We start from the raw sequence: 24092 nt of genomic DNA on the forward strand, positions 1-24092 counted from the left end.
GCAATATCGCTGCTGCGTCACAAAATCGGTGACGCTTAAGCGACATCACTAGCGATCTCGCTTAGTGTGACGGGGCCTTTACTAGTTTCTGTAGAGAAAAAGAAGACCCCATTGATTGTGTGTGCCGGCTATCCCTTGTTTCCCAATGAATTGTTTATTGACAAAGCAAATTGGGACTTGTGATATTAACTGGTGTGAGGAATGATCACAGTCTCCCGGATGGCTATATACTGTAGATCAGTGCAGAGGAGATGGATGGTCATAGATTAAAGGCGTTCTCTACTTTTAAAGGAGTTGTATCAAGTTTGGAAGTTATCCCCAATCAATAGTAGGGGAAAGCTTCCTGATCGATGGAGGATGGAACCTCTGGGACCACCATGATCCTGAGAACTGAGCTTGTGACACTGCTCGATCATGCACACCAAAGTGCTATTAATTCTCTATGAGACTGTCGGAGATGGCAGAGCCCTGCGTTCATCTTGTCTTTAGCACTCCCATTAAGAGTGAATGGAGTGCAGTGTGCATGCTCGACCACTGATTCAGTCACGTCGAGCTCCTCAGAGCCCTGATTCTCTCGATCAGTGAGGGTCCCAACCGTCAGATCCCTACTGAATCGGGAAGTTATTGCCTTGCTTAGGGATAACTTTTAAACTTGGTACAACCCTTTTGATGGGCCAGGGCGATGTAAGAAAAAAAAATCGCCTACCTGTCAAATAGGAAGAAACTATTCTGATAGAATATTCTAATAGACTGGGACAGTGACAGCCATTTAACGGCAGTGGTCACGTGACGTTGATACTAGTAGAGGGTTGGGGGATACACTGTGGAGTGCACTGGTCTGGTAGGTGGGTATAGTTTTATTTATTTTTTTGTTACCAAAAATATTTTGTATTTCTTGCATTTATTTTTTATTTAACTTTTATTATCTTGGACTCCTATAAGAAGATATAGCTTTGAAGCGAGTCCAATAATTAACTTACTGTGGCTGCTAACACTTGGGGACTTCATAAAGAGGGCTATATAATACTTTATCCGTGTGGCTGTCCCTGCGGCTGAGGTAGATTTTCTAATTGATGATGATCCCTTTACAGTAAATCTCATTCTAAAAAAGTTTGGAAACTTTCTTTGGTTTTGAAATTGCGAGCAGGTCTCAGCAAAAAGACCTCCGCTATTTTCAACTTCTCAGATGACTATCTTAGTTGCCTTTCCCCCTGAGTGACCGTATAGTAAGGCGTGTTGGCTTATGTGTGTATCTGTCTGTATACTGTAGGTATTACATGTGTATGTACAGAGTACGTGCCCTTTAAATGCCTTGAGGTTTCCTAAAAGTGGACATGATGTAGGCGCTTATTAAGGAGACATGCACTTTGGTGGTTTAAAGCTGATATTGTTTCTTTGAGTAGCGATAGATGAGATTAGAATTGAACCAAAGGATTTGCAGGACCCTGGCCCAAGGGTCACGATGGAAGTCTGTGGCTGCCGCACCAAAGACCTGTGAGTTTCCTTCTCCCTGCTGGCATCCCTGGTGACTCTTTTTACTAGTAAGCCCAGACGTCATGCTGGACCTAATAATTGGAAGAGGCGCATGAGATGCTGGCAGTAGGAGGAGGCTTGCAGGGCTCTCATTATAGTTGAGCAGAAATATTTAGAGGATCCTAGCCCGGACCATGTTGGTAGTCTGTGGCTGCCATATCTGGGTCCTGCAAATCTTTATGCTCCACACTACATGAGACATTCCTGTGTGTCTGGCTAGAGAGAGTGTACAATCAAAGTTGTGAATTTAGTAACAATGTGTCCTCCTTGCCCAATCTTGTGTGATCTTGTTACTTATTTTTCTAATCCACTTTGGCAAAAATCTAACACAGATCATAACAATATTGAATCGTTCTCTCCAAGACAGTTTTGATACTTGAGGCCCAAAAATGTGTATAGAGGTGTTGTTGGCCGTGATGGGGAAGACTTGCTCATATATATTGCACCTTTGTATAAGGATTATTGGGGCTGGCCTGGCTTTCAATAACCATAGATGGGGTAAGGGTCACAGTATTGACACAAAGGTGTTTTTTTTTTTTTTTTTTAATAAGTGTTTTTAAAGTTTTGGATTAGTAACAACCATGATGTGAATTAATATGTTGCTTTTAGTTCTTCCTGAGGTTATGAATGAGAAAGATGGTTCCATTGCTGGCAAAGAGGACAAGAAAAAAGACCCAGATGGCGACAGACCAAAAAGGCGAAAGAGAAAAGATGGTATCTAAATTGATAATATGGAATAGTTTAAAAGGGACCTGTCACTTAGAGATGCTGTGTAATCTATATGATGCACGTCATAGAATTGGAGACACCAAAATGATTGAGCTACAAATTTGTGTGAAAAGTTTTAGTATAACTTACTGTTTATTCATCAAAATCAGCAAATTATTTGTGATGTGTGTCCGTATTCCAGACTGAAGGCTCTCAATATGGCTGATAATGTCTGTAGGGCATGCATTAGAGGGGCAAATTTGGGCATTTGCAATTGCCAAAGACTATGCCAGGTATTGTTTCCCATTTCTGCTCAGGGAAACTGTGCTTCAACTCGCCTATTAAGGGGAGTCAGTCACCCCAAAATGCATTTTAAATGGGCGATACAGCGTTGTAGAGGACTAAGCCCATATACCAACAATACTAGCGCTGTACCTGTTACTGGTACAATGCCTGAGAAGGTAACTTAATTCTCATGCCAACAAGAAGGTTTCGGTGCCCCCTTGGTGTGACCAAGAGTTTGGTGCACTGTTAGGTCTCCTCAGTTGTATATTGGGACCCTTCCACCGCTTCTGATTGACAGTACTCACTTTCAAGAGCAAACACTTCATGCTACTATGGTGTGTGCAGTCGCGTCCCTCATCCTCCCTGCTTCCTTTCTTCTAATGCCACTCACTAAACTAATGCATCCGGAAGTGCAGCTTGAGAAGAAAGAAGACCAGGAAGAGATGTGTGGCCATTGTGTGCACTTGCTGTCGCACACCCGATGGCGGCATTCAGACAGTGTTCACTCTGGGAAGCGAGCGATGTTAAACAGAAATGGAGGAAGAGCTCTAATGTGCAAATGAAGAAGCGTAATGGTCCTCCCAGTCCCTATAGCCCATTTAATATGCATATTGCGGGTGACTGAGTCCCTTGAAAGATCAGTTGTAGCGCCACGGTACAATATATGATGCAATTAAAAACTATAACTAGTACTGCAAAAAAAAAAAAATCTGTTCATAGAAAAATAAATGTTATAACTATGGAAAGTGAGATTGGGGGCAAAAAAAGTTGCTGCCAAATACAGCTAAGTTAGGAACAGGTTGAATAGTCACATGCCCTATCCGTCACAGATTAGCTGTAAAAGTTGTGATCATGGTCACAAGCAGTGGCTATTGTGTTTTGTTTGTTTAAGCGAGCTGTATGAATTGCCAACTAATATTTAGACTTTACTGATAGAGAATATCGGGTTGGATGACAAGCCTAAATCAGGACCCAATAGAAAGCAAAAGTCAAAGAGAAAAGAAACTTCAGTCGAAGTCCGGCAACAGAATACAGACGCTGACATGACACCAGAAACAGGTGCGTGAGTGGAGCATCTAAGTGCTGCCCTGTGCCACTATTAGCCAAAACTGCATCAAAAGATAATTTTGCTCCAAAAAACATTCAGATGTCAGGTCTGGGTTAAGAAATCTTCATTACTGGCACCAATGAGCAAAATAGCAATATTCAATATTCCATTTAGCAGTAGCTCTTGGATGGCGCACATCATCATTGATACATGCTGGGGGAGAAAATGGCTAGAAGGTTGGAGGAGTGTTTAAACTAGGGACGGGGGGGAGGGTATTCCTTTTATAGGAGGGGAAGACAGTGCAGCTAGAGACCTGGGCACAAATAATGAAATTGGGGGTGGCATGGGGGGTGGGGTTAGAACAGTTAATAATTTAAGAAAGAATAGAGGTACAGAGAGATACATAAAGTGCATGTATACTAATGCCAGAAGTCTCGCCAACAAAATGCAGGAATTGGAGTTAATGTTGTTGGAACATAATTATGACATGGTGGGGATATCTGAGACATGGCAGGATGAGAGCCATGACTGGGCAGTTAATTTACAGGGCTATAGTCTGTTCAGAAATGACCGTACAAATAAGTGAGGGGGAGGCGTGTGTTTATATGTAAAATCATCCTTAAAACCCATCCTTCGTGATAATATATATGAATCTAATGAAAATGTAGAGTCCCTGTGGGTAGAGATAAGGGGAGGGGGGAAAAATAATAAATTACTGATAGGGGTTTGTTATAAATCTCCAAAAATAATGGAAGCTACAGAGAATATCCTCATAAAGCAAATAGATGAAGCAGCGACTCAAGGAGAAGTCATTATTATGGGGGACTTCAACTACCCTGAAATACATTGGGGAACCGAAACCTGCAGTTCCAGCAAAGGTAATAGGTTTTTGACTACTATGAGAGACCATTACCTATCACAACTGGTTCAGGACCCAACAAGAGGGGGGGCACTGCTAGACCTAATATTATCCAACAGGCCAGACCGCATATCAAATGTAAGGGTTGGGGGTCACTTGGGTAATAGTGATCACAAATTAATAAGTTTTCATGTATCCTTTAATAAGATGTGTAGTAGAGGGGTTACAAGGACACTAAACTTCAGGAAAGCAAATTTCCAACGGATGAGAGATGATCTTGGTGCAATTAACTGGGACGATATCCTGAGACATAAAAATACACAAAGAAAATGGGAGACGTTTATTAGCATCCTGAATAGGACCTGTGCACAATATATACCGTATGGGAATAAACATGCGAGAAATAGGAGGAAACCACTATGGCTAAATAGAGCTGTAAGGGGCGCAATAAGAGATAAAAATAAAGCATTTAGAGAATTAAAGCAAGTAGGTAGTGATGAGGCATTAAATAAATACAGAAGATTAAATAAATTCTGTAAAAAGCAAATCAAGACAGCAAAGATTGAGACAGAGAGACTCATTGCCAGAGAAAGTAAAAATAATCCCAAAATATTCTTTAACTACATAAATAGTAAGAAGCTAAAAAATGATAGTGTTGGTCCCCTTAAAAATAGTCTGGGTGAAATGGTGGATGAGGATGAGGAAAAAGCCAATATGCTAAATGACTTTTTTTCAACAGTATTTACACAAGAAAATCCCATGACAGATAACATGATCAGGGATAAAAATTCTCCATTAAATGTCACCTGCTTAACCCAGCAGGAAGTACGGCGGCGTCTACAAATCACTAAAATTGACAAATCCCCGGGCCCGGATGGGATACACCCCCGAGTACTGCAGGAATTAAGCACAGTCATTGATGAACCACTATTTTTAATCTTTAAAGATTCCATAATAACAGGGTCTGTACCACAGGACTGGCGTATAGCAAATGTGGTGCCAATATTCAAAAAGGGGACAAAAACTGAACTTGGAAATTATAGGTGAGCTTATCCTCAACTGTGGGTAAAATCCTGGAGGGTTTTCTAAGAGATACTATACTGGAGTATCTGGATAAGAATAACCTTATGACCCAATATCAACATGGGTTTACAAGAGACTGTTCCTGTCAGACTAATCTGATAAGCTTTTATGAAGAGGTAAGTTCCGGACTGGACCAAGGGAATGCAGTGGACGTGGTGTACATGGACTTTTCAAAAGCTTTTGATACGGTGCCACACAAAAGGTTGATACATAAAATGAGAACAATGGGGATAGGGGAAAATATGTGTAGGTGGGTTAAGAGCTGGCTCAGGGATAGGAAACAAAGGGTGGTTATTAATGGAGCACACTCGGACTGGGTCACGGTTAGCAGTGGGGTACCACAGGGGTCAGTTTTGGGCCCGCTTTTTAACATATTTATTAATGACCTTGTAGGGGGCATAGAGAGTAGAATTTCAATATTTGCAGATGACACTAAACTCTGCAGGGTAATTAATACAGAGGAGGACAATTTTATATTACAGGAGGATTTATGTAAACTAGAAGCTTGGGCTGATAAATGGCATATGAGCTTTAATGGGGATAAATGTAAGGTCATGCACTTGGGTAGAATGAACAAGTTGTATAATTATGTGCTTAATTGTAAAACACTGGGCAAAACAGTCACTGAAAAAGACCTGGGTGTATGGGTGGACGACAAACTCACATTTAGTGGCCAGAGTCAAGCAGCTGCTGCAAAGGCAAATAAAATAATGGGATGCATTAAAAGAGGCATAGATGCTCATGAGGACATAATTTTACCTCTATATAAGTCACTAGTGCGACCACACTTAGAATACTGTGTACAGTTCTGGTCTCCGGTGTATAAGAAAGACATAGCTGAACTGGAGCGGGTGCAGAGAAGAGCGACCAAGGTTATTAGGGAACTAGGGGGTCTGCAATACCAAGACAGGTTATTACACTTGGGGTTATTTAGTTTGGAGAATCGAAGGCTTAGGGGTGATCTTATTACAATGTATAAATATATGTGGGGACAATACAAAGACCTTTCTAATGATCTTTTTACTCTTAGACCTGTGACGGGGACAAGGGGGCATCCTCTACGTCTGGAGGAAAGAAGGTTTAAGCATACTCACAGACGCGGATTCTTTACTGTAAGAGCAGTGAGACTATGGAACTCTCTGCCATATGATGTTGTAATGAGTGATTCACTACTAAAATTTAAGAAGGGACTGGATGCCTTTCTTGAAAAGTATAATATTACAGGGTATATCCACTAGTCTCCTTAATATTGCGTTGATCCAGGGAGCTAGTCTGATTGCCGTATGTGGAGTCGGGAATGAATTTTTTTCCCTAATGTGAAGCTTACTGTTGCCACATGGGGTTTTTTTGCCTTCCTCTGGATCAACATGTTAGGGCAAGTTAGGATAGGATATGGGTTGAACTAGATGGACTTAAAGTCTCCCTTCAACCTTAATTACTATGTTACTATGTTACATCCCATCTCGATTAGCTAAATATGTTTTGGAATAACCCTCCACCCCTGACTGTAAATTTGACTATACATTTCTGATGTACAACTACAAATTTGGATTTATCTATGCTGCAGGTGCCTCTGTGTAGTTTTTTTTTATTTTTTTCCCCCCAAACTGGGTAACTCTGTGGCATTATTTTGAAGGAGGCCTCCTGTGGGATGGACACAGCGAGGAGGTTATTAACACCGGTCCCACACATGGCAGAACACAAGCAGGGTACAAGGATGTCTGTACTCGCTCACATGGAGGTTTAAGAAGCCAAGATCTGGGATGCTTTTTAGTCGCTTCTTTTCCTCCCCATTTACATGGATGGGACATAATGAATGGTTACCTTGCTTCCAAAGTCGTGGCTCTGTAGGGTTATAAAAAGTTTGTTTCTTCCCTGCCCACTTTCTACGTACAATAATTACTCAGGACTCTCCCGTGTTAGCCAGTGTAGTGTCCCTCTCAATGATTTCAATTTGTACAGTGAGGACTTGGCTGCAGTTTCTTCTGCCATTAAGGTTAAGTTCACACAAGCGTGAAAACCCAGACACATTTTTTTCTCATTTGTCATCTGTATGCAATCTGTTCTAATACATCAGCAGTTACTATAAATTCACAAGAATAAATACAGTTTATGTTACAGAATTGCAATGTATCCATAACAATCGGATGCTATATGGTGGCTCTGTATGGAATCTGTTTTTTTTTGTTGTTTTGTTTTTCGAGCACCTATGGGCTTGAATGGGTGAGTCTCATCCTGCATAGACAAAAAAAATGCATGCTGTGATTTTATTTTTTTTAACTTAAGAATTCAGTCTGTGAAAAAAATTGCTCATCTGCACTACCCGACTGAATACCATTGGTATGAGTGCTGTCTATTTTTTCACAGACCGCACCCGGACTAGCAATACGGCCATGTGAACGTGGCCTAATTGAGGTCTGCAGCAAAACCCATACAAACGGCTCCTAATCGGGGACTGGTTATCTTGTAAGGAGTAATCCAAACTGGACAACCGTGGGTTTTTGACATTAGAATTTTACACTCTTGGAAAAATTCTAATTCAAGGTGAGATGATCAGATCACACAAAATGATACTGAAAAAATTCAAGGAGGTGAAAAGTATAGATGATGTTATATGTGCACCATATTGTGTCTGAGTTGAATAATAAAAGTTCTAATATTGAATTAACAAACATGTAAACTATTACAAAACCTTGTGATATGGGTTGGGTAAGATTTTTGTAACTGTTCTCTATTCATTTCATCATTTAGATGAGTTCATAATTCAAACATCAGAGAGAAGAAAAAGAGCAGGGAGGAAACCTAATACTGCGACCACCAAGAAAGAAGAGGAAGAAGTCAAGGTGGCTGAGACGGCGTCCAAGCCTCTCCACCTCAGTTTGAGCCCTCACAAGTATGTAGGAGCACATGTGTCCATTCAAGGTATATGAAAGCAAATCTCATTCATGGAGTAACTGACATCAGATTTCCGTACATCTCGTGTACTGTATTTTCTTTTATGAGGGTGCAGGGGGACTGTGGAAAGCCGCGCTGGAGGCCAAACGTATTGGAGCCAGAGCATTTGGTCTGTTTCTGAGGTCGCAGAGAACCTGGAGCAGTAAACCCCTAGAAGAAGAGGCTGCTGAGAAGTTCAGGAGAACATGTGATGAGTTGGGCTTTGAGTCCCGTTATATACTGCCACATAGCCCTTATCTTATGAACCTTGGCTCGCCTAAGCCAGGTATGCCTAGAATTACCATAGTTCTGATACGGGTTTTCTTTATGTGCATGTTTTACTCTCACATTTTATTTAAAGATGTGTTTCAGAAAAGTCGTGCTATGCTGGTTGAAGAATTAGTCCGGTGCCAGAAGCTTGGTCTTACATTATACAACATTCACCCTGGATCCCATATTGGTGAAATGCCAGTCAGCAAGTGCCTGGAACTCATTGCTGATGGGATAAATTATGCCCATTCACAAGTGCCAGGAGTAGTCGTAGGTACACTTCAACTGTGAGAGACAGTCTAAAGATAAAATACATCTAGATCATCACATCACACGGCAGTGGCAACATACTGCCGTGTGATCCCAAATGTATGTGGTACTGTAGAGTAGGCCTCCCGTATCTTTTTACCATTATTGCCTGTCCTACTTCTTTCTGCATTTTCTACAGAGCTTTCTTTTCCATTTACCATTTTAGTTAGTTCTTTATCACCTCATGTCGCCAAGCTGTTTATTATTCTGTCATCTCCCAGTGTTAGAGAATATGAGCTGTCAAGGTAACACGGTTGGAGGTCGCTTCGAGGAGCTGCGGGGAATTATTGACCACATCAAGGATAAGTCCCGTATTGGCGTGTGCCTAGACACTTGTCACGCCTTTGCTGCCGGTGAGTTCTGTGCCGTGTATATCCTGTCTACAGCCTCTTCTCTGTCTCAGTCACAAATGCTGACAGGGTGGTGTTGAATTTCTGTCCTTTAATTTCAGGTCACAATTTGTCAGAAAAAAATGGACTCCAACATATGTTAGATGAGTTTGAGAAGATTGTTGGGCTCTGCTACCTTAAAGCTGTCCACCTGAATGACTCAAAAGGTCAGTCTTTAGACTTTGTCCATCACAAGGATAATGTATAGCCAATGTTTCTTTTCTTTTTTATGTCCACATTGATGTGTCCTGCAACTTGAAGTACATGTACCTCGGGAAGCAGGTGTATGGAGCTGGCTCAGGGGCTGTGTCTGCACCATACATGACGTGTGGTAGCTGTGTTATACAGCCAGCAGCTGCCTCTAACAGCAGCCACCAGAGCTAGCTCCAATTGCTGCTGTTTTAAAAGGAACCTCTCATGTCCCTAAATGTTAATAACTTGCAGATATAGCGTTCATCTGCAAATAGTTACAATGCTGCCTGGCCAGGTGGATACCCAGAGAAAATTAACTCTTTCTCTCCCAGAAACTACTGTCTTTCAGTCATTTGGGCAGTGCAGTGCGGTGCAGTCAGCATTGTGAGTGGCGGCTGTAAGCATGCGCAGGCATTTTTGACAGCTCTTTCTGCAGCGCATCTGTGCAGAGCGAACTGTCAAAGTTCTTGGGCATGCTTACAGCCGTGGCGCACTGTGTGCTGAGCGGTGTCTGCAGCTGCTCTGTGTATGCCCCTATGATTGAAAGCCAGCAGCTCACAGGCGGAAATAGGTTCCATTCCACCAGCTAGCCACACTTTCAGTAAGGTGCCCTAAACCCTATATCTGCAGGATAATCGTGTTTGGTGACATAATGGCTTCCCTTTCACCATTTAGATGCCCCTGTCCTCTTGCTATAACCCACGTATCCCATTATACTCTGGTCCACCACAAGGCAATTGCAAGGTGCTGATGGGGTTACCATGGCAGCTGGGGGCCTACTAAAGGCCTGTCACTGCCATCTTTGTACTCACATGACTCCCTGTGGCTGGGCTTCACAGGAAATCAGTATTTCACTATAGCCACAGTTTAGTACTGCATTATATACTGTAGTATAAGCGGTCAAACAATTGCAGGTTCTAGTTCGCAAGGGGAAGAAAATTATTAAAGTAGAAGATTCAGTGCTGACCTCCTTTTTATATAGACATGCTCCTGTTCTCAAAATGGCTGATAGAAGAGCATGTGACCAGACTATCAAGCTTTATCAAATTGAGAAAAGGCTTTTAAGTGCACGGTGTTCTTGTATGGGGCTGATGGACACGTCTGGTCACATGCTCCTCTCTCTGCGGCCATTTTAATAATATGAACGCTATGTAGTCTTGTAAGGAAGGCTGAACTAATAGTGATGAGTGAATGTGCTGGGATAAGGTATTATCTGAGCATGCTCGTGTGCTGAGTGTCTTCGGCGTGCTTGAAAAATGTTCGAGTCTCCGCAGCTGCATGTCTCTTGGCTGTTTGTTAGACAATCCCTGCATGTGTTGCAGCTGTCAAAAAGCTGCAGAGAAATACAGCCACGGGGACTCAGACATATTATTCAAGCACGCTGAATACACTTGGTTAGCACATGAGCATGATCAGATAACACCTTATCCGAGTACGTTTGCTCATCACTATGTATTGTGGTATGGCTACTGGTCATGTGATTGATGGGCGGTATGTATCACAGAGGTGGGTGGCCCTGTGATGGAAGCCTGAGCTTGTTTGCTCAGCAGATCTACTGCTGATGGTTTTTTTCTATACATTGGGAGGCTTTCAGGTGACTAGGAGAGATGGGTGGGTCCAGTCCCCTACATACCCCACCCAAGGGGTGTGTGTCTGAATACCCAAGATGGAGTCTGTGTGTTGGGAGGGAGAAGGCCTCCTGTGTGTGGCTCCAGACTGACAGTGACGCCAGCGGTGATTGGGTACGGACGTCACGTGTCAACACCGCACGAGAGCCCCAGGGAGAGCAAGTGCCGACACCACGAGAATGGCCCTGGCACAGGAGGTGAATATAGGCTTTATTATTTATCGGGGACAAACCTTTTGATCTAGAAGGGATCGTCCTAGTAGTGGACAACCCTTTTAAGCTCAGCGGTCAGAATCAGGCATTCATTCATTCGGACGCCCACTGGCTTCCTTGCAACACAGTTGTTGAATACTGATGGTTTTCTGTGGAAGCCAGGGGCCTGCTTGAAGGCCCCCATGCCTGTCATAATAATTCTTTTGTGATATCCAGCCAATCCAAAAACTATACATGTTTGATATTGCCATAATCGTTTTACATGCACAATTAACGCTGTAAGAGTGAAACTCAAAAAAAAAAAATGGCAGCACTGCGTTATTTTTCACCATTTCATCGCACTTATATTTTTTTTTCCCGTACACTATATGGTAAAATGAATGGTGTCTTTTTGATACAAGACTCACGCCGCCCCCCCAAATTAATGAAGCCTATATACGTCTATGCCGATGAAAAAATAAAAATGTTATGGCTCATTTTAAGGGGTGATCAATAAATGGAAAAGCAAAAATAAAAATTTGCTGTGGAGGTGAGAGGTTAATGAGAAATTGTGGTTTAATGCAAAAATGAAACTATCAGGCTATGCAGAAAATTTCTGCATGAAAACCGGACTCCTTCCCAGAAAACGTGCGTTTTTTTTCCCGCACGTTTTTTTTCCGCGCCTTTTTTTTATGTGTGTCCCCAGTCTCATAGAAAATAGCTAAAACCACTGACTTTTCCGCAAAATTAATGAGCATGCTGCGTTTTTACTGCAATGCGTTTTTCTCTCTCACCCATGACAGGACCACGGAGAGAGGGGATCCGCCCTTCAGGGACAGGAAAATACCGATAAAAGGGCGGTACCTCTCCTCCGCCTTCAGTTGGGTTCCTGTCCCTGACGGGCGACCCACCGGACGAGCGGTACCTGTATCTGGTCCGGAGCCGACCTGACCGGGGGATGGCAGCGGGGAGGCCCCTGCCACAGCGGGTGCGGTGCCCGAAGCAGTCACCGTTGGGCCGATGCGGGCTGCCAGGTGAGCGGGGGGGGGGATTCGGAGCTCCAGAGAGGAGGTCGGGGCTCGCAGGGACCCGGTAAACGCGGGCAGCGCCATGGAGCAGAGGTGTACCAAAATGGCCGCTGCCCCGGAAGTAGATACCGGCTTCCGGGAATCGGCGCATGCGCAGGAACGCTCTCCCCGGCAGAAGCGGTGCAGGATGGGAGCGGTGACGTCACACGCCGGGAAATGTGAAATGGTGGAGCTGCAAAAACACTCTTGGCTGGAAGCGATCCTATGCATGATGGGGGACAGCGACCAGCACCAGGAGCAGCAGCCCAGGCAGCAGCTTAATCAGCAGCAGCACCACCACCATCATCGACAAAAGGAACGAGACAGGAATAATGGCCGTTACAGCAGTCACTCCATGCAGCACATCAGCCGCAAGGAGCAAATCGCCACCAGGAGATCAGCCTGTACAGGACCTGACTTCGTCTCTCGAATCTGTACCTGCAGCCGCGTACTTTCGGGTGAGTGATCTTCGTGAATGTTTAACATTGTAATAGAATTCCTTTCCCTTATTAGGTAAAGAAAGAGGGGAAAAAGAAGAACAGGGAGTGCCCTACTTGTACTAGTCCCCTACCTATATCATGGGAGAAAAAACTCTGCGAATCTTGTACAAAGGAAGTTCTTTGTCAGGAAACCCCGGATTTCGCCTCTGACCTAAGAGCCGCAATTAAATTGGAGGTTCAGAGTGCCCTTAAATCCCTTAAACACAGGGATAAGACAAAAAAGAAAGACACGATAGTGGCTTCCCAATCTGAACCCTCGACGTCGGGGGAGATCACTTCTAGTACCTCGGAATCCGGCTCCTCATCCTCTGACGAGGAAACAGGGGGACGTCACTGTTTTCCCCAATAAGAGGTAGACATGCTAGTGAGGGCTGTAAGGTCTACCATGTGGGTGTTGGACCCAAGCCCGATAAAACAGTCCAGGTCATAATGTTCAGGGGACTAGGCCAAAAAAAAGCGGAGAGTGTTCCCACTAAACGAAAATGTTCAGGGCCTAATCAAAAAAGAATTGGAGAAACCGGATAGAAAAAACACCACCGTCCATTCCCTAAAAAGGAAATATCCCTTCGATGAAGAGGCATCTACGTCTTGGGATAAAGCCCCGAAGCTCGACGTAGCAGTTGCAAAGGCCTCAAAGAAATTCGCTCTTCCCTTTGAGGACATGGGTACCCTCAAGGATCCCCTAGATAAAAAGGCAGACACCTTTCTTAAAGGGGCATGGGAATCAGCAGGAGGTAATCTCAGGCCAGCTATAGCGACGACATGTACCTCAAGAGCCCTAATGGTATGGGTGGACCAACTTGAGAAGCAACTAAGGGAAGGGACACCAAGGGATACGATCCTGGATTTCATCCCAGTAATAAGGGGAGCAGCTGCCTTTTTAGCGGACTCATCCGCCGACTCGGTACGATTATCGTCCAAGGCAGTAGCACTTTCAAATGCAGCCAGAAGAACACTATGGCTCAAAAGTTGACCTACAGACTAAAATGAAACTGTGTTCGATCCCCTGTGAAGGGAAGTTCCTTTTCGGGGAGACATTAGACGACATCCTCCAGAAGGCAGGGGATAAAAAGGAGGGGTTTCCAATCCTGGGACCTGTAGCATTCAAGAGGCCCTTTCGGAATAGGAAATTCTTTTAGAGGAGACCACCGAGCGAACAAAAGTAGGACGACAGGAGAAGACATAGAGGATTTCTCTTCGGTAACTCATCCCGAGACAAAAAGCCCCCTAAGTGACAGTTTGCCCAGGGTGGGGGGAAGGTTAACCCTTTTCCTTCCAGCCTGGAAGAAAATCTCAAAACCCCTGGATATTAAATCTAATCCAGGAGGGGTTAAGAATAGACTTCCTTTCTCTCCCACCTCAAAATTTCATAGTGACCCAACTAAGATCCAGTACGCAAGAGCAGAAAGCTCTAGAAAGCGAGGTCCTAAGCCTGGTAAAAAAAGGAGTCCTCCAGGAGGTTCCCCTTCAGGAGATGGGCAGGGGGTTCTACTCCCCTCTTTTCCTGGTGACCAAAACTGACGGCACCTTTCGGACAATCATAAATTTAAAAAAATTAAACAGATATGTCAGGAATCAAAGCTTCAAGATGGAGTCAATCAGGTCCACCACCAAAATCCTGTTCCTGAACTGCGTTATGACGGTATTAGATCTCAGCGACAGCGATGCCTATTATCACGTCCCCATTCACAAAGACTCCAGAAAATATCTCAGATTAGCTGTCACAATAAATGGGCAAGATAAAAGAATTCCAGCCTTGAAGTTCGGAATATCTGTAGCTCCATGGGTTTTTACAAAAATAGTAGCGTAAATGATGGCCCATATAAGGGAGCAAGACATAATAATAATCCCGTATCTAGAGGACTTCTTAATAGCGAGCAGCTCTGCTTAAAAATGCCGGGAACAGTGGGACAGGGTGATGGACACCCTACAGAGCCTGGGCTGGCTCCGAAATCTGAAAAAATCAAGACACGAGCCCAGCAGAGTGCAGGAATACTTGGGTCTAACGCTGGACTCAAACATTCAAGAGTGTCGCCTCCCAGACCGCAAGAAGGAGAAAATTGCTCAAATAATAACAAGAGCAATCCAAAATCCCTCCATGACATTAAGGAAAGCTATGTCACTGCTGGGTTCTCTCTCCGCCTGCTTGCCAGCAGTTTAATGGGCTCAGTTACACACGAGAGATCTCCAATGGGACGTTTTAGCGAACCAGTCAGTAGTAGGGGGCCACCTAGAGGGTCGCATTACCCTAAATTCAAAAACTATTCATTCCCTAGCTTGGTGGGGGAACCAAGACAATCTCTCCAAAGGAATCCCTTGGGTAACAAAAACAACACACGTAGTTACCACGGACGCCAGTCCTACGGGATGGGAAGCGCACATGAACAGCGAGGAGGCTCAGGGTGCGTGGGGAAGTCAAGAATTAGAAGCCTCCTCAAACCAGAAAGAAATCTTGGCAGTAGGCCATGCGTTAACACACTTCCTACCCCTGCTCCAAGGTCATCATGTCCGCATATTTTCGGACAATCAAGTCACAGTGGCCTATATAAATCATCAGGTCCCGAGCCCTAATGGACACATCTTCCAAAGTCCTCAAACTAGCAGAAACAAATCTGCTATCTCTTTCAGGGCTACACATCCGGGGCATAGAGAATCAAAGAGCAGACTTTCTGAGCCGCACCCAATAGCGGCAAGGGGAATGGGTCCTAAAACAGTCTGTTTTTCAGCAGATTGTAAAAATGTGGGGGACCCCGGACATAGATCTGTTTGCCGACTTCAGGAACAAAAAAGTGGAAACATTCTATTCCCTAGACCCCAGGGGGAATCCTCTTGCTCTGGATGCATTTATGCTCCCATGGACACAGAGCCTAACATATGCCTTTCCCCCGATCATTCTTATTCCGGCAGTACTGAGGAAAGTCAGGGAAGACGGGACAAGAATGATATTAATAGCCCCCTTCTGGCCCAAAAGAACCTGGTTCTCCTGGCTAAGAATGCTCTACAAAAGGCCTAGAACAGGGTCTGGCGGTCAACACACTACAGGTACAAGTAGCAGCTTTGGGCACCCTTTATAACAAGGATGTGGCAGGTAACCCTTTGGGTGGTACGATTCATTAAGGCGGCAACCAGGTCTAGGCCAATAGCTAGTCAAAGGTCATGGGACCTGAAACTTGTACTGTCCACACTGACAGGGCCTCCGTTCGAACCTATTCACTCAGCATCCCTAAGAATCCTGTCATTAAAAACGGTACTTCTGGTGGCACTAACATCAGCTCGCAGGGTGAGCGATTTTCAAGCCCTGTCAGCGGGGCCACCTTTTACAAAAATTCTAGAGGATAGAGTCATTTTAAAACCTGACCCGGCCTATCTACCTAAAGTGTCATCACATTTCCATAGGCCCCAAGAGGTAGTCCTTCCTCCTTCTGCCCCAATCCTAAGTATAGGGGCGAGGAAAAATTCCACACCCTAGATGTGAAGAGGTGCCTAGTACAGTACTTAGAGGCCACTAAAAAATATAGGAAGGAAGGTTCTCTCTTTGTGTGCTTCCAGGGACCTCGGAAGGGACTCAAAGCATCTAAGAGTACCCTGGCAAGGTGGATAAGGGATGCGATTGCCCTGGCATATTCATCCAGTGGAAATACCATCCCGGAAGGGTTGAGAGCCCATTCCACAAGAGCGATGGCGACCTCATGGGCTGAAAGATCTGAGGTATCGATAGAACAGATCTGTAAGGCGGCCACCTGGTCATCACCTTCAACCTTTTTCAGACACTATCGATTAGATCTAGCCTCTACATCTGACCTGACCTTCGGGAGAAGGGTTCTTCAGGCGGTGGTCCCTCCCTAAGCTACCAATCTCTGTAATTCTCTCCGTGGTGCTGTCATGGGTGAGAGAGAATAGCTTAGTTACTCACCGATAATGGTGTTTCTCGGAACCCATGACAGCACCTGCTTATTCCCCTCCCCTTCACGAGTGTGGTGAGCACATTTTACTGTTTGTAGAGTGTTTCCGTTTAGGCATGGTGCTTCTTTGTAAATAAGCAATATTATAATGTTGTGTATATATTTCTGTTATTTAACTAACTAACCTGGAGACCCTCTGATGCTCTGTAACCAACTGAAGGCGGAGGAGAGGTACCGCCGTTTTATCTGTAGGTTCCTGACCCTGAAGGGCGGATCCCCTCTCTCCGTGGTGCTGTCATGCGTTCCGAGAAACACCGTTATCGGTGAGTAAGCTATTTTCGCGGAAAAAAACGCATCAATATGCACAAAGTGCAAAATGCATTAAAATGAATGGGATGCTTCTTTTAAGCGATTTTTATGCGTTTTTGCCGGTGAAAAAAAAACACTTATGTGGGCACACAGCCTCACAGTTCCTGGTGTTTCCTTAACTATGACCAGTAGGGGGAGTGCTGTCATTATATTTTGGGTTTTTCTTCTGTGACACATTAGCAAACAGTCAGTAACTTACAAGACACCTTTTTAACCTAACTTTCTACAAGTGATGAGAAGTGTTGCAGGGCAGCATGAGTGACTGCTGAATGTGTTGACTTCAACTATCACAATAGTTTAAAAAAAACAAAAAAAAACCCTAGAGAATCAAGTTAAGGTATTTTACAGTATATTCTTTTTTTGTCTTTGGCCAAACATGAGAGTTGAAAACCTTTTATAGACATCATCTTACACCCGCTCTCAAATTCCAGGCTCTCTGGCAGTAATCACAGCACGGGTGACAGAGGGCCTCGCAAGTGAGTATGAGGCCTTACACTGAAAGCAGCAGAAGAGGCACACAGAGCGAGGGCGGTTTTAGCACCGGCACTGTGAACGGAATGAGCGCTGCAGGGAGACAGTAATAGTAGTAGCGGTAGTCCTTTACATCGTATGCTATGCATGGTCCTCTCACCCCCCCAATCTTGGAATGCATGCTACCTCTCGTCCCCCAATCCTGGTATGCATGGCCCTCTCACCCCCCAATCCTGGTATGCATGGTCCTCTCACCCCCCAATCCTGGTATGCATGGCCCTCTCACCCCCCCAATCCTGGTATGCATGGCCCTCTCACCCCCAATCCTGGTATGCATGGCCCTCTCACCCCCAATCCTGGTATGCGTGGTCCCCTCACACCCCAATCCTGGTATGCGTGGTCCCCTCACACCCCAATCCTGGTATGCGTGGTCCCCTCACACCCCAATCCTGGTATGCGTGGTCCCCTCACACCCCAATCCTGGTATGCGTGGTCCCCTCACACCCCAATCCTGGTATGCGTGGTCCCCTCACACCCCAATCCTGGTATGCGTGGTCCCCTCACACCCCAATCCTGGTATGCGTGGTCCCCTCACACCCCAATCCTGGTATGCGTGGTCCCCTCACACCCCAATCCTGGTATGCGTGGTCCCCTCACACCCCAATCCTGGTATGCGTGGTCCCCTCACACCCCAATCCTGGTATGCGTGGTCCCCTCACACCCCAATCCTGGTATGCGTGGTCCCCTCACACCCCAATCCTGGTATGCGTGGTCCCCTCACACCCCAATCCTGGTATGCGTGGTCCCCTCACACCCCAATCCTGGTATGCGTGGTCCCCTCACACCCCAATCCTGGTATGCGTGGTCCCCTCACACCCCAATCCTGGTATGCGTGGTCCCCTCACACCCCAATCCTGGTATGCGTGGTCCCCTCACACCCCAAATCCTGGTATGCGTGGTCCCCTCACACCCCAAATCCTGGTATGCGTGGTCCCCTCACACCCCCAATCCTGGTATGCGTGGTCCCCTCACACCCCCAATCCTGGTATGCGTGGTCCCCTCACCACCCCCAATCCTAGTATGCGTGGTCCCCTCACCACCCCCAATCCTGGTATGCGTGGTCCTCTCACCCCCCCCAGTCCTGGTATGCGTGGTCCTCTCACCCCCCCCAGTCCTGGTATGCGTGGTCCTCTCACCCCCCAATCTTGGTATGCGTGGTCCTCTCACCCCCCCCAGTCCTGGTATGCGTGGTCACCTCACCCCCCATTTTGTGGTATACATGGTCCCCTCACCCCCCAATCCTGATGTGAATGGTCCCCCTCACCCCTATTAAACTGCACACATTAAAAAAAAAAAAACATTTATACTCAACTTTCTTCCCTGTGTCCAGCGCTGTCCTGTTCTGGGCGTGTTCTGGTGTCGGACTCGGCGCCTGCGCATTCCTCGCTTTCCGCCACCATGTTCTTGAAGACACACTGCAGTGTGTGTCGAACAAAATGGCGGCGGTAAGCGCGGACTGCGCAGGTGTCTATTCCGGCGCTACAACACGCCCACTCCAGACACCTGAAGACGCAAGACCCCGCCGGCAACAGCCTCACCGGGTTCGGTAAGGTGTTGCGGGGATCGCGGTATGCGTTCAGTGCTTACGCATTACCGCGATCTCCTGGGGGTCTGCGTCACTCTGAGGGGGATGTGTCACTCTGGGTTCAGACTGCGCAGGCGCGTCGCGCTTACGCAGTCTATAGGGGCTTCAGACAGAATGACGCTTAGCCCGTTATATTATAGATGAAATTTACTGGAATATCATGGTTTTTTTTATTTACTTGGGGGACTACAGGATTTAAGAACGATTGTGCAATTTAGTAGACAATACTTTGAAAAAAAAAAAAAAAATCCCCCTTTCTGACAAGTGTTCTGTTAATGGACTTCTGATATGGCTGTTCAACATCGAGTTCTTCATTTAAAGCAGTTATTGTTGCAGCTCAGTTTTCTTGGTTTTGGATCACCCTGGATGTGTGTTTACTCTATCAGGGTCATGTTTAGGAAAGGATTAGCTATTGTTTAAATCCTTCTTTAGAACCGAAATAGGATACAAATGTTTAACCAGGAAGTATTAAAGGAATACTTCAGCCTAAAATCATAGTCTGCACCCCTATTGCCAATGTGAGCAGACGATTACGTGAAACCGGATGAGACTACTTGGCATGTGACCACAAGCATGTAACTCGCATACATGCCATCATGTCACCATGTTTACACTCTGTGCATACAGGGTATTTATGACCGTGATTGCATCGCCCACTGTCGCCACTCAGCAGTCTGCAGTAACATAGTGACTGAAGACTTTTAAGATGGGAAAACCCCTTTAATGGTACAAATAAAAATGCAAACAATACTATAGTTTGACCTGTTTAAGATGTGTGTGTATTTATGTATGTTATATCCTATTTTAAAGCTTGAATCGGATCTGTTATTATATTTCACAATGCAAACTGCCTACAATATAGAGGTCTTTTTGACCTGAATAACTGATGTACTTGCTTTGAAAATCCACATCATAATGGCTTTATAATCTTTTTTGAAATGTTAAACTTATTCTTCCCCTTTCTATCTTGATTGACAGCTCCTCAGTGTCCCTCCTGGTGGTGAAATCTCCTACTGCTCAGTACAAGCTGCAGCTGTCAGGCTCTGTGGGCAGAGGCTGAATATACTTGGACTCATGAGTAGAGCTGAGCAAAGTTTGGAGTTCGTACCGGACACCCAGTGTCTGGTGCTGAACTCCAAACAAGGACTTCTTTCAGAAGTCCGTTTTGCAGTTGAGAATTCTGGGAGAGAGGCCATTTTACAGCACCAAAGTTTGGGTCCCACAGACTTCTCTGGGGTTTGGGTAGAGTTCTGGTACCAGAACCGAACTTTTGGCTAAAGTTAGGACGAACCCAAGCTTCCACGGGTCCGTTCATCTGTACTCATGAACTATTTTACTCTGTAACTGGACTCCTAAATTGCTCATTTTAATATCAAGATTAAACAGCCACTCTGACATGGATTTTCACAGTAAGTGCACCCACTTCATCAGGTCTAAAAGCTGTATTTTTAAAGTGAACCGATCAGGTCTGATAACACTATTAACTTGCAGATATAGCGTTCATCTGCACGTGAATGGTCTTATGGAGATGCCCGGCCGCTGTACTGAAAATGCCGCACCCAGGAGAAAATAAATTTATTTTCTCCCAGGAGCTGCCGGCTTTTAGCCGTTGCTTAAATAAATCATTGTTTTCGCCCGCACTTTGTTTGTAAACAGGATATATCGTAATCAGGACATATGCTGCTGAGAACAGTGATAGTTTAGCCATCATTCTGTTTGCATCCTGCGGTCGGCCTGTATAAACAGGCTATTAATTGACCATCGGCTCCTACTGATTGACTGATCGACCAGCGTACATCCACCTTCCCACTGCAGCTTCCTATCAGGTATTGATGGCACATCGCTTGATAGCTAGAATAAATTAGTGGCAGCACTACATAGTCGTCATTGTCTACTGTTTGCTCCATGTTTCCAGGGCACTTGTGTGATGGGACAGTGGCTATAATCACTGTCCATGTGGCTGACTGGGAAAAGCTGACAGTGGCACAGTGATTTATTAAGAATTGATGGCAAATCTACAAGTATTTTTAATACCATAATTTCTGTCCTTGTTTCCACTAATAATTTTCAGGTGAAGTTGGCTGTCGGCTTGACCGTCATGAAAATATTGGTAGAGGTCACATTGGAGTAGAGGGATTCAGGAAGGTGATGAATGAGCCACGGTTTAATGAGATTCCCATGATTCTCGAGACGCCTGCCAGGTTGGTGCCTTCTGGCTATATCATCCTACTTACTCTTATAAAAGATATTCGAAGATGTGAATCTGATTTAGCAATGATAGAAGTGAAACTTTCTAAAATATCTAAAGAGACTCTGTCAGCAGTGAATGACTGTTCAAACCAAGCACTGGCGATCTGTGCATAATGGCGAGGCCAATCATTTACATACACCTTCCCGCCTGCTTGGTTTCCAGCTATCTCCGCCCTTCTCCTACCCTATGAAGCCAGAGCTGCCAATCAAATAATGGGGGTCGATGGAAAACAATCAGGTGGGATGGTATATAAATGATTGGCCTCACCGTGAAGCACCGAGCGTCGGGGCTTAGTTTGAACGGTCATTCTGTGCTGACAGTCCTTTTTAAAATACTGTCTGATTTGACTCCTTAAACCTAAAACATTGACTACCATGTGTGACTCGGCTGTACACATAAGTCCATGTATGCAGCACAACCATAGATGTACTATATGGTCACATAATTACTTGGTCTCTCCACTTATGTTGCTGACACAGGACCAATGTGTTAAAAGGGGTTGTGCCCTTTCAGAAAATCTATCTCCTCTGGTGCAGTTTGCTGTAAGAAAAAACATCTGCACCTTACTTGCCATCCCTGGGTCCAGCACAAAGTCTGGCGCTGCTCCCAGTATTGGCTGCGGCACTGACATCACATCACCAGCACAGCTGCCAGTCAGTGAGCTCATCGGCTCTGCCCATGTAGATGGTGTGCTACCAGCCGCTGAGCTCACTGAGACTCGACGCTGGATCTAGGGGCAGATAGTAAAGGAGACAACCCCCTTCAACTATAAATCTGTAAAGAGAATGTGTCATCAGAAAATGACCTACGGTTATATTCCACTTTTTATGTTCAGTGTATTAAGGAAAAATTTTTATTTTTTTTCTCATACTCCTCCAAAAAATCTTGTAATTTATTCACTGGCCACTCAAGCTATTCTACACCCATACATCCTGTTCTTTCAGGAAATAACACATGTACATTAGCAACAATAGACCGACTCTCACCCTATGCAAAGCTTATTGTGAAGGGAGAAGGAGTAGGTGAGCTGTGACATCAGCTATTGTATTTGGATCCTATATTATCCACTGAAGGTATTACCTGTCATTGCAATCCTGCCTCTGCTGATAATGAGACTTCTAAAAAAAATATTCAGTAAAAACTAGGAAGTGTAAATCCAGTGTAGCCCTAGTTAGATCAGTATGAAAATAACAAGATTTATAATAATAAAAAAATACACAAACGCTGACTTAAATAATGGGTAATTTTCTAACAATAAATTCCCTTTTTACAACACTTTAATTTTGACAAGCCCTTCATAAAATGATTTTGCAGTATGCTTTCCTTCATTACCACCTTAGCAGCAGCCAGAAGATACATGGTTTTTGGCACAGGCACACAGTGTCTGCACGCAAAAAAACAATGGGAGGGTGGCATAAATCTGCAGCTGTGATCATTGTAGTCATAGTTTGTGAGCAAATCATTCCAGAAAAACAATGTTGTGACTAAATAAAAGGACTTACATGGGACTGTTTCGTCATCTGTTTTGTATCTTGGATTGCAGAATGACCCTATTCTGATCAGACCCTTATGACCTATGCCGACATTGTCCTACACATGTCTGCGGATGAAACTTCTGTTATCTAAAAAAAAAAATGCTCCGTACATAACATTCCAGAGTTCTACTTAAAAAAAAAAAAAAAATAAAAAATCCTAATAATGTTTAATTTTTCATAATTTCATTTACTGTAAGTACATGCGAGTATGACTGATCTCAGAATACACATCTGTTGTGTTTTTTTTTTTTTTTTAATAAACCATTTCTGTCGTTTGACACATGGCTGCCTCTGTTGATATATACAATACATATCACATTGACTTGAACCTGGGTGAAGAAGTGGACTGGTGTGTGTGTGTGTGTGTGTGTGTGTGTGTGTATATATATACACTCATTGGCCACTTTATTAGGTACACCATGCTAGTAAGGGGTTGGACCCCCTTTTGCCTTCAGAACTGCCTCAATTCTTCGTGGCAGAGATTCAACAAGGTGCTGGAAGCATTCCTCAGAGATTTTGGACCATATTGACATGATGGCATCACACAGTTGGCGCAGATTTGTCGGCTGCACATCCCTGATGCGAATCTCCCGTTCCACCACATCCCAAAGATGCTCTATTGGATTGAGATCTGGTGACTGAGGAGGCCATTTGAGTACAGTGAACTCATTGTCATGTTCAAGAAACCAATCTGAGATGATTCGAGCTTTATGACATGGCGCATTATCCTGCTGAAAGTAGCCATCAGATGCCTGTTCTTAGCTGAGAGGAGTGGTACCCAGTGTGGTCTTCTGCTGCTGTAGCCCATCTGCCTCAAAGTTCGACGCACTGTGCGTTCAGAGATGCTCTTCTGGCCACCTTGGTTGTAACGGGTGGCAATTTGAGTCACTGTTGCCTTTCTATCAGCTCGAACCAGTATGCCC

At 44.7% G+C, this 24092-nt stretch overlaps 1 protein-coding gene across 5 annotated transcripts in view; it reads left to right on the plus strand.

Moving 5' to 3' along the window:
- The window catches only part of LOC141052300 (probable endonuclease 4), a 37545-nt gene that overhangs the window by 2615 nt on the left and 10838 nt on the right, over positions 1-24092 (plus strand). For all 5 annotated transcript variants that reach the window (XM_073549499.1, XM_073549501.1, XM_073549502.1 and 2 more), the window contains 8 exons: positions 2143-2247; positions 3463-3585; positions 8268-8438; positions 8527-8736; positions 8812-8994; positions 9251-9382; positions 9481-9585; positions 21455-21584. In XM_073549499.1, coding sequence (XP_073405600.1) covers positions 2143-2247; positions 3463-3585; positions 8268-8438; positions 8527-8736; positions 8812-8994; positions 9251-9382; positions 9481-9585; positions 21455-21584 — 1159 coding nt within the window. The remainder of the gene's footprint in view (positions 1-2142; positions 2248-3462; positions 3586-8267; positions 8439-8526; positions 8737-8811; positions 8995-9250; positions 9383-9480; positions 9586-21454; positions 21585-24092) is intronic.

This window comes from Dendrobates tinctorius, unplaced genomic scaffold (genome assembly GCF_039654945.1).
Source record: "Dendrobates tinctorius isolate UK_male_01 unplaced genomic scaffold, ASM3965494v1 ptg000159l, whole genome shotgun sequence".
NCBI classification, from domain to species: Eukaryota; Metazoa; Chordata; class Amphibia; order Anura; family Dendrobatidae; genus Dendrobates; species Dendrobates tinctorius.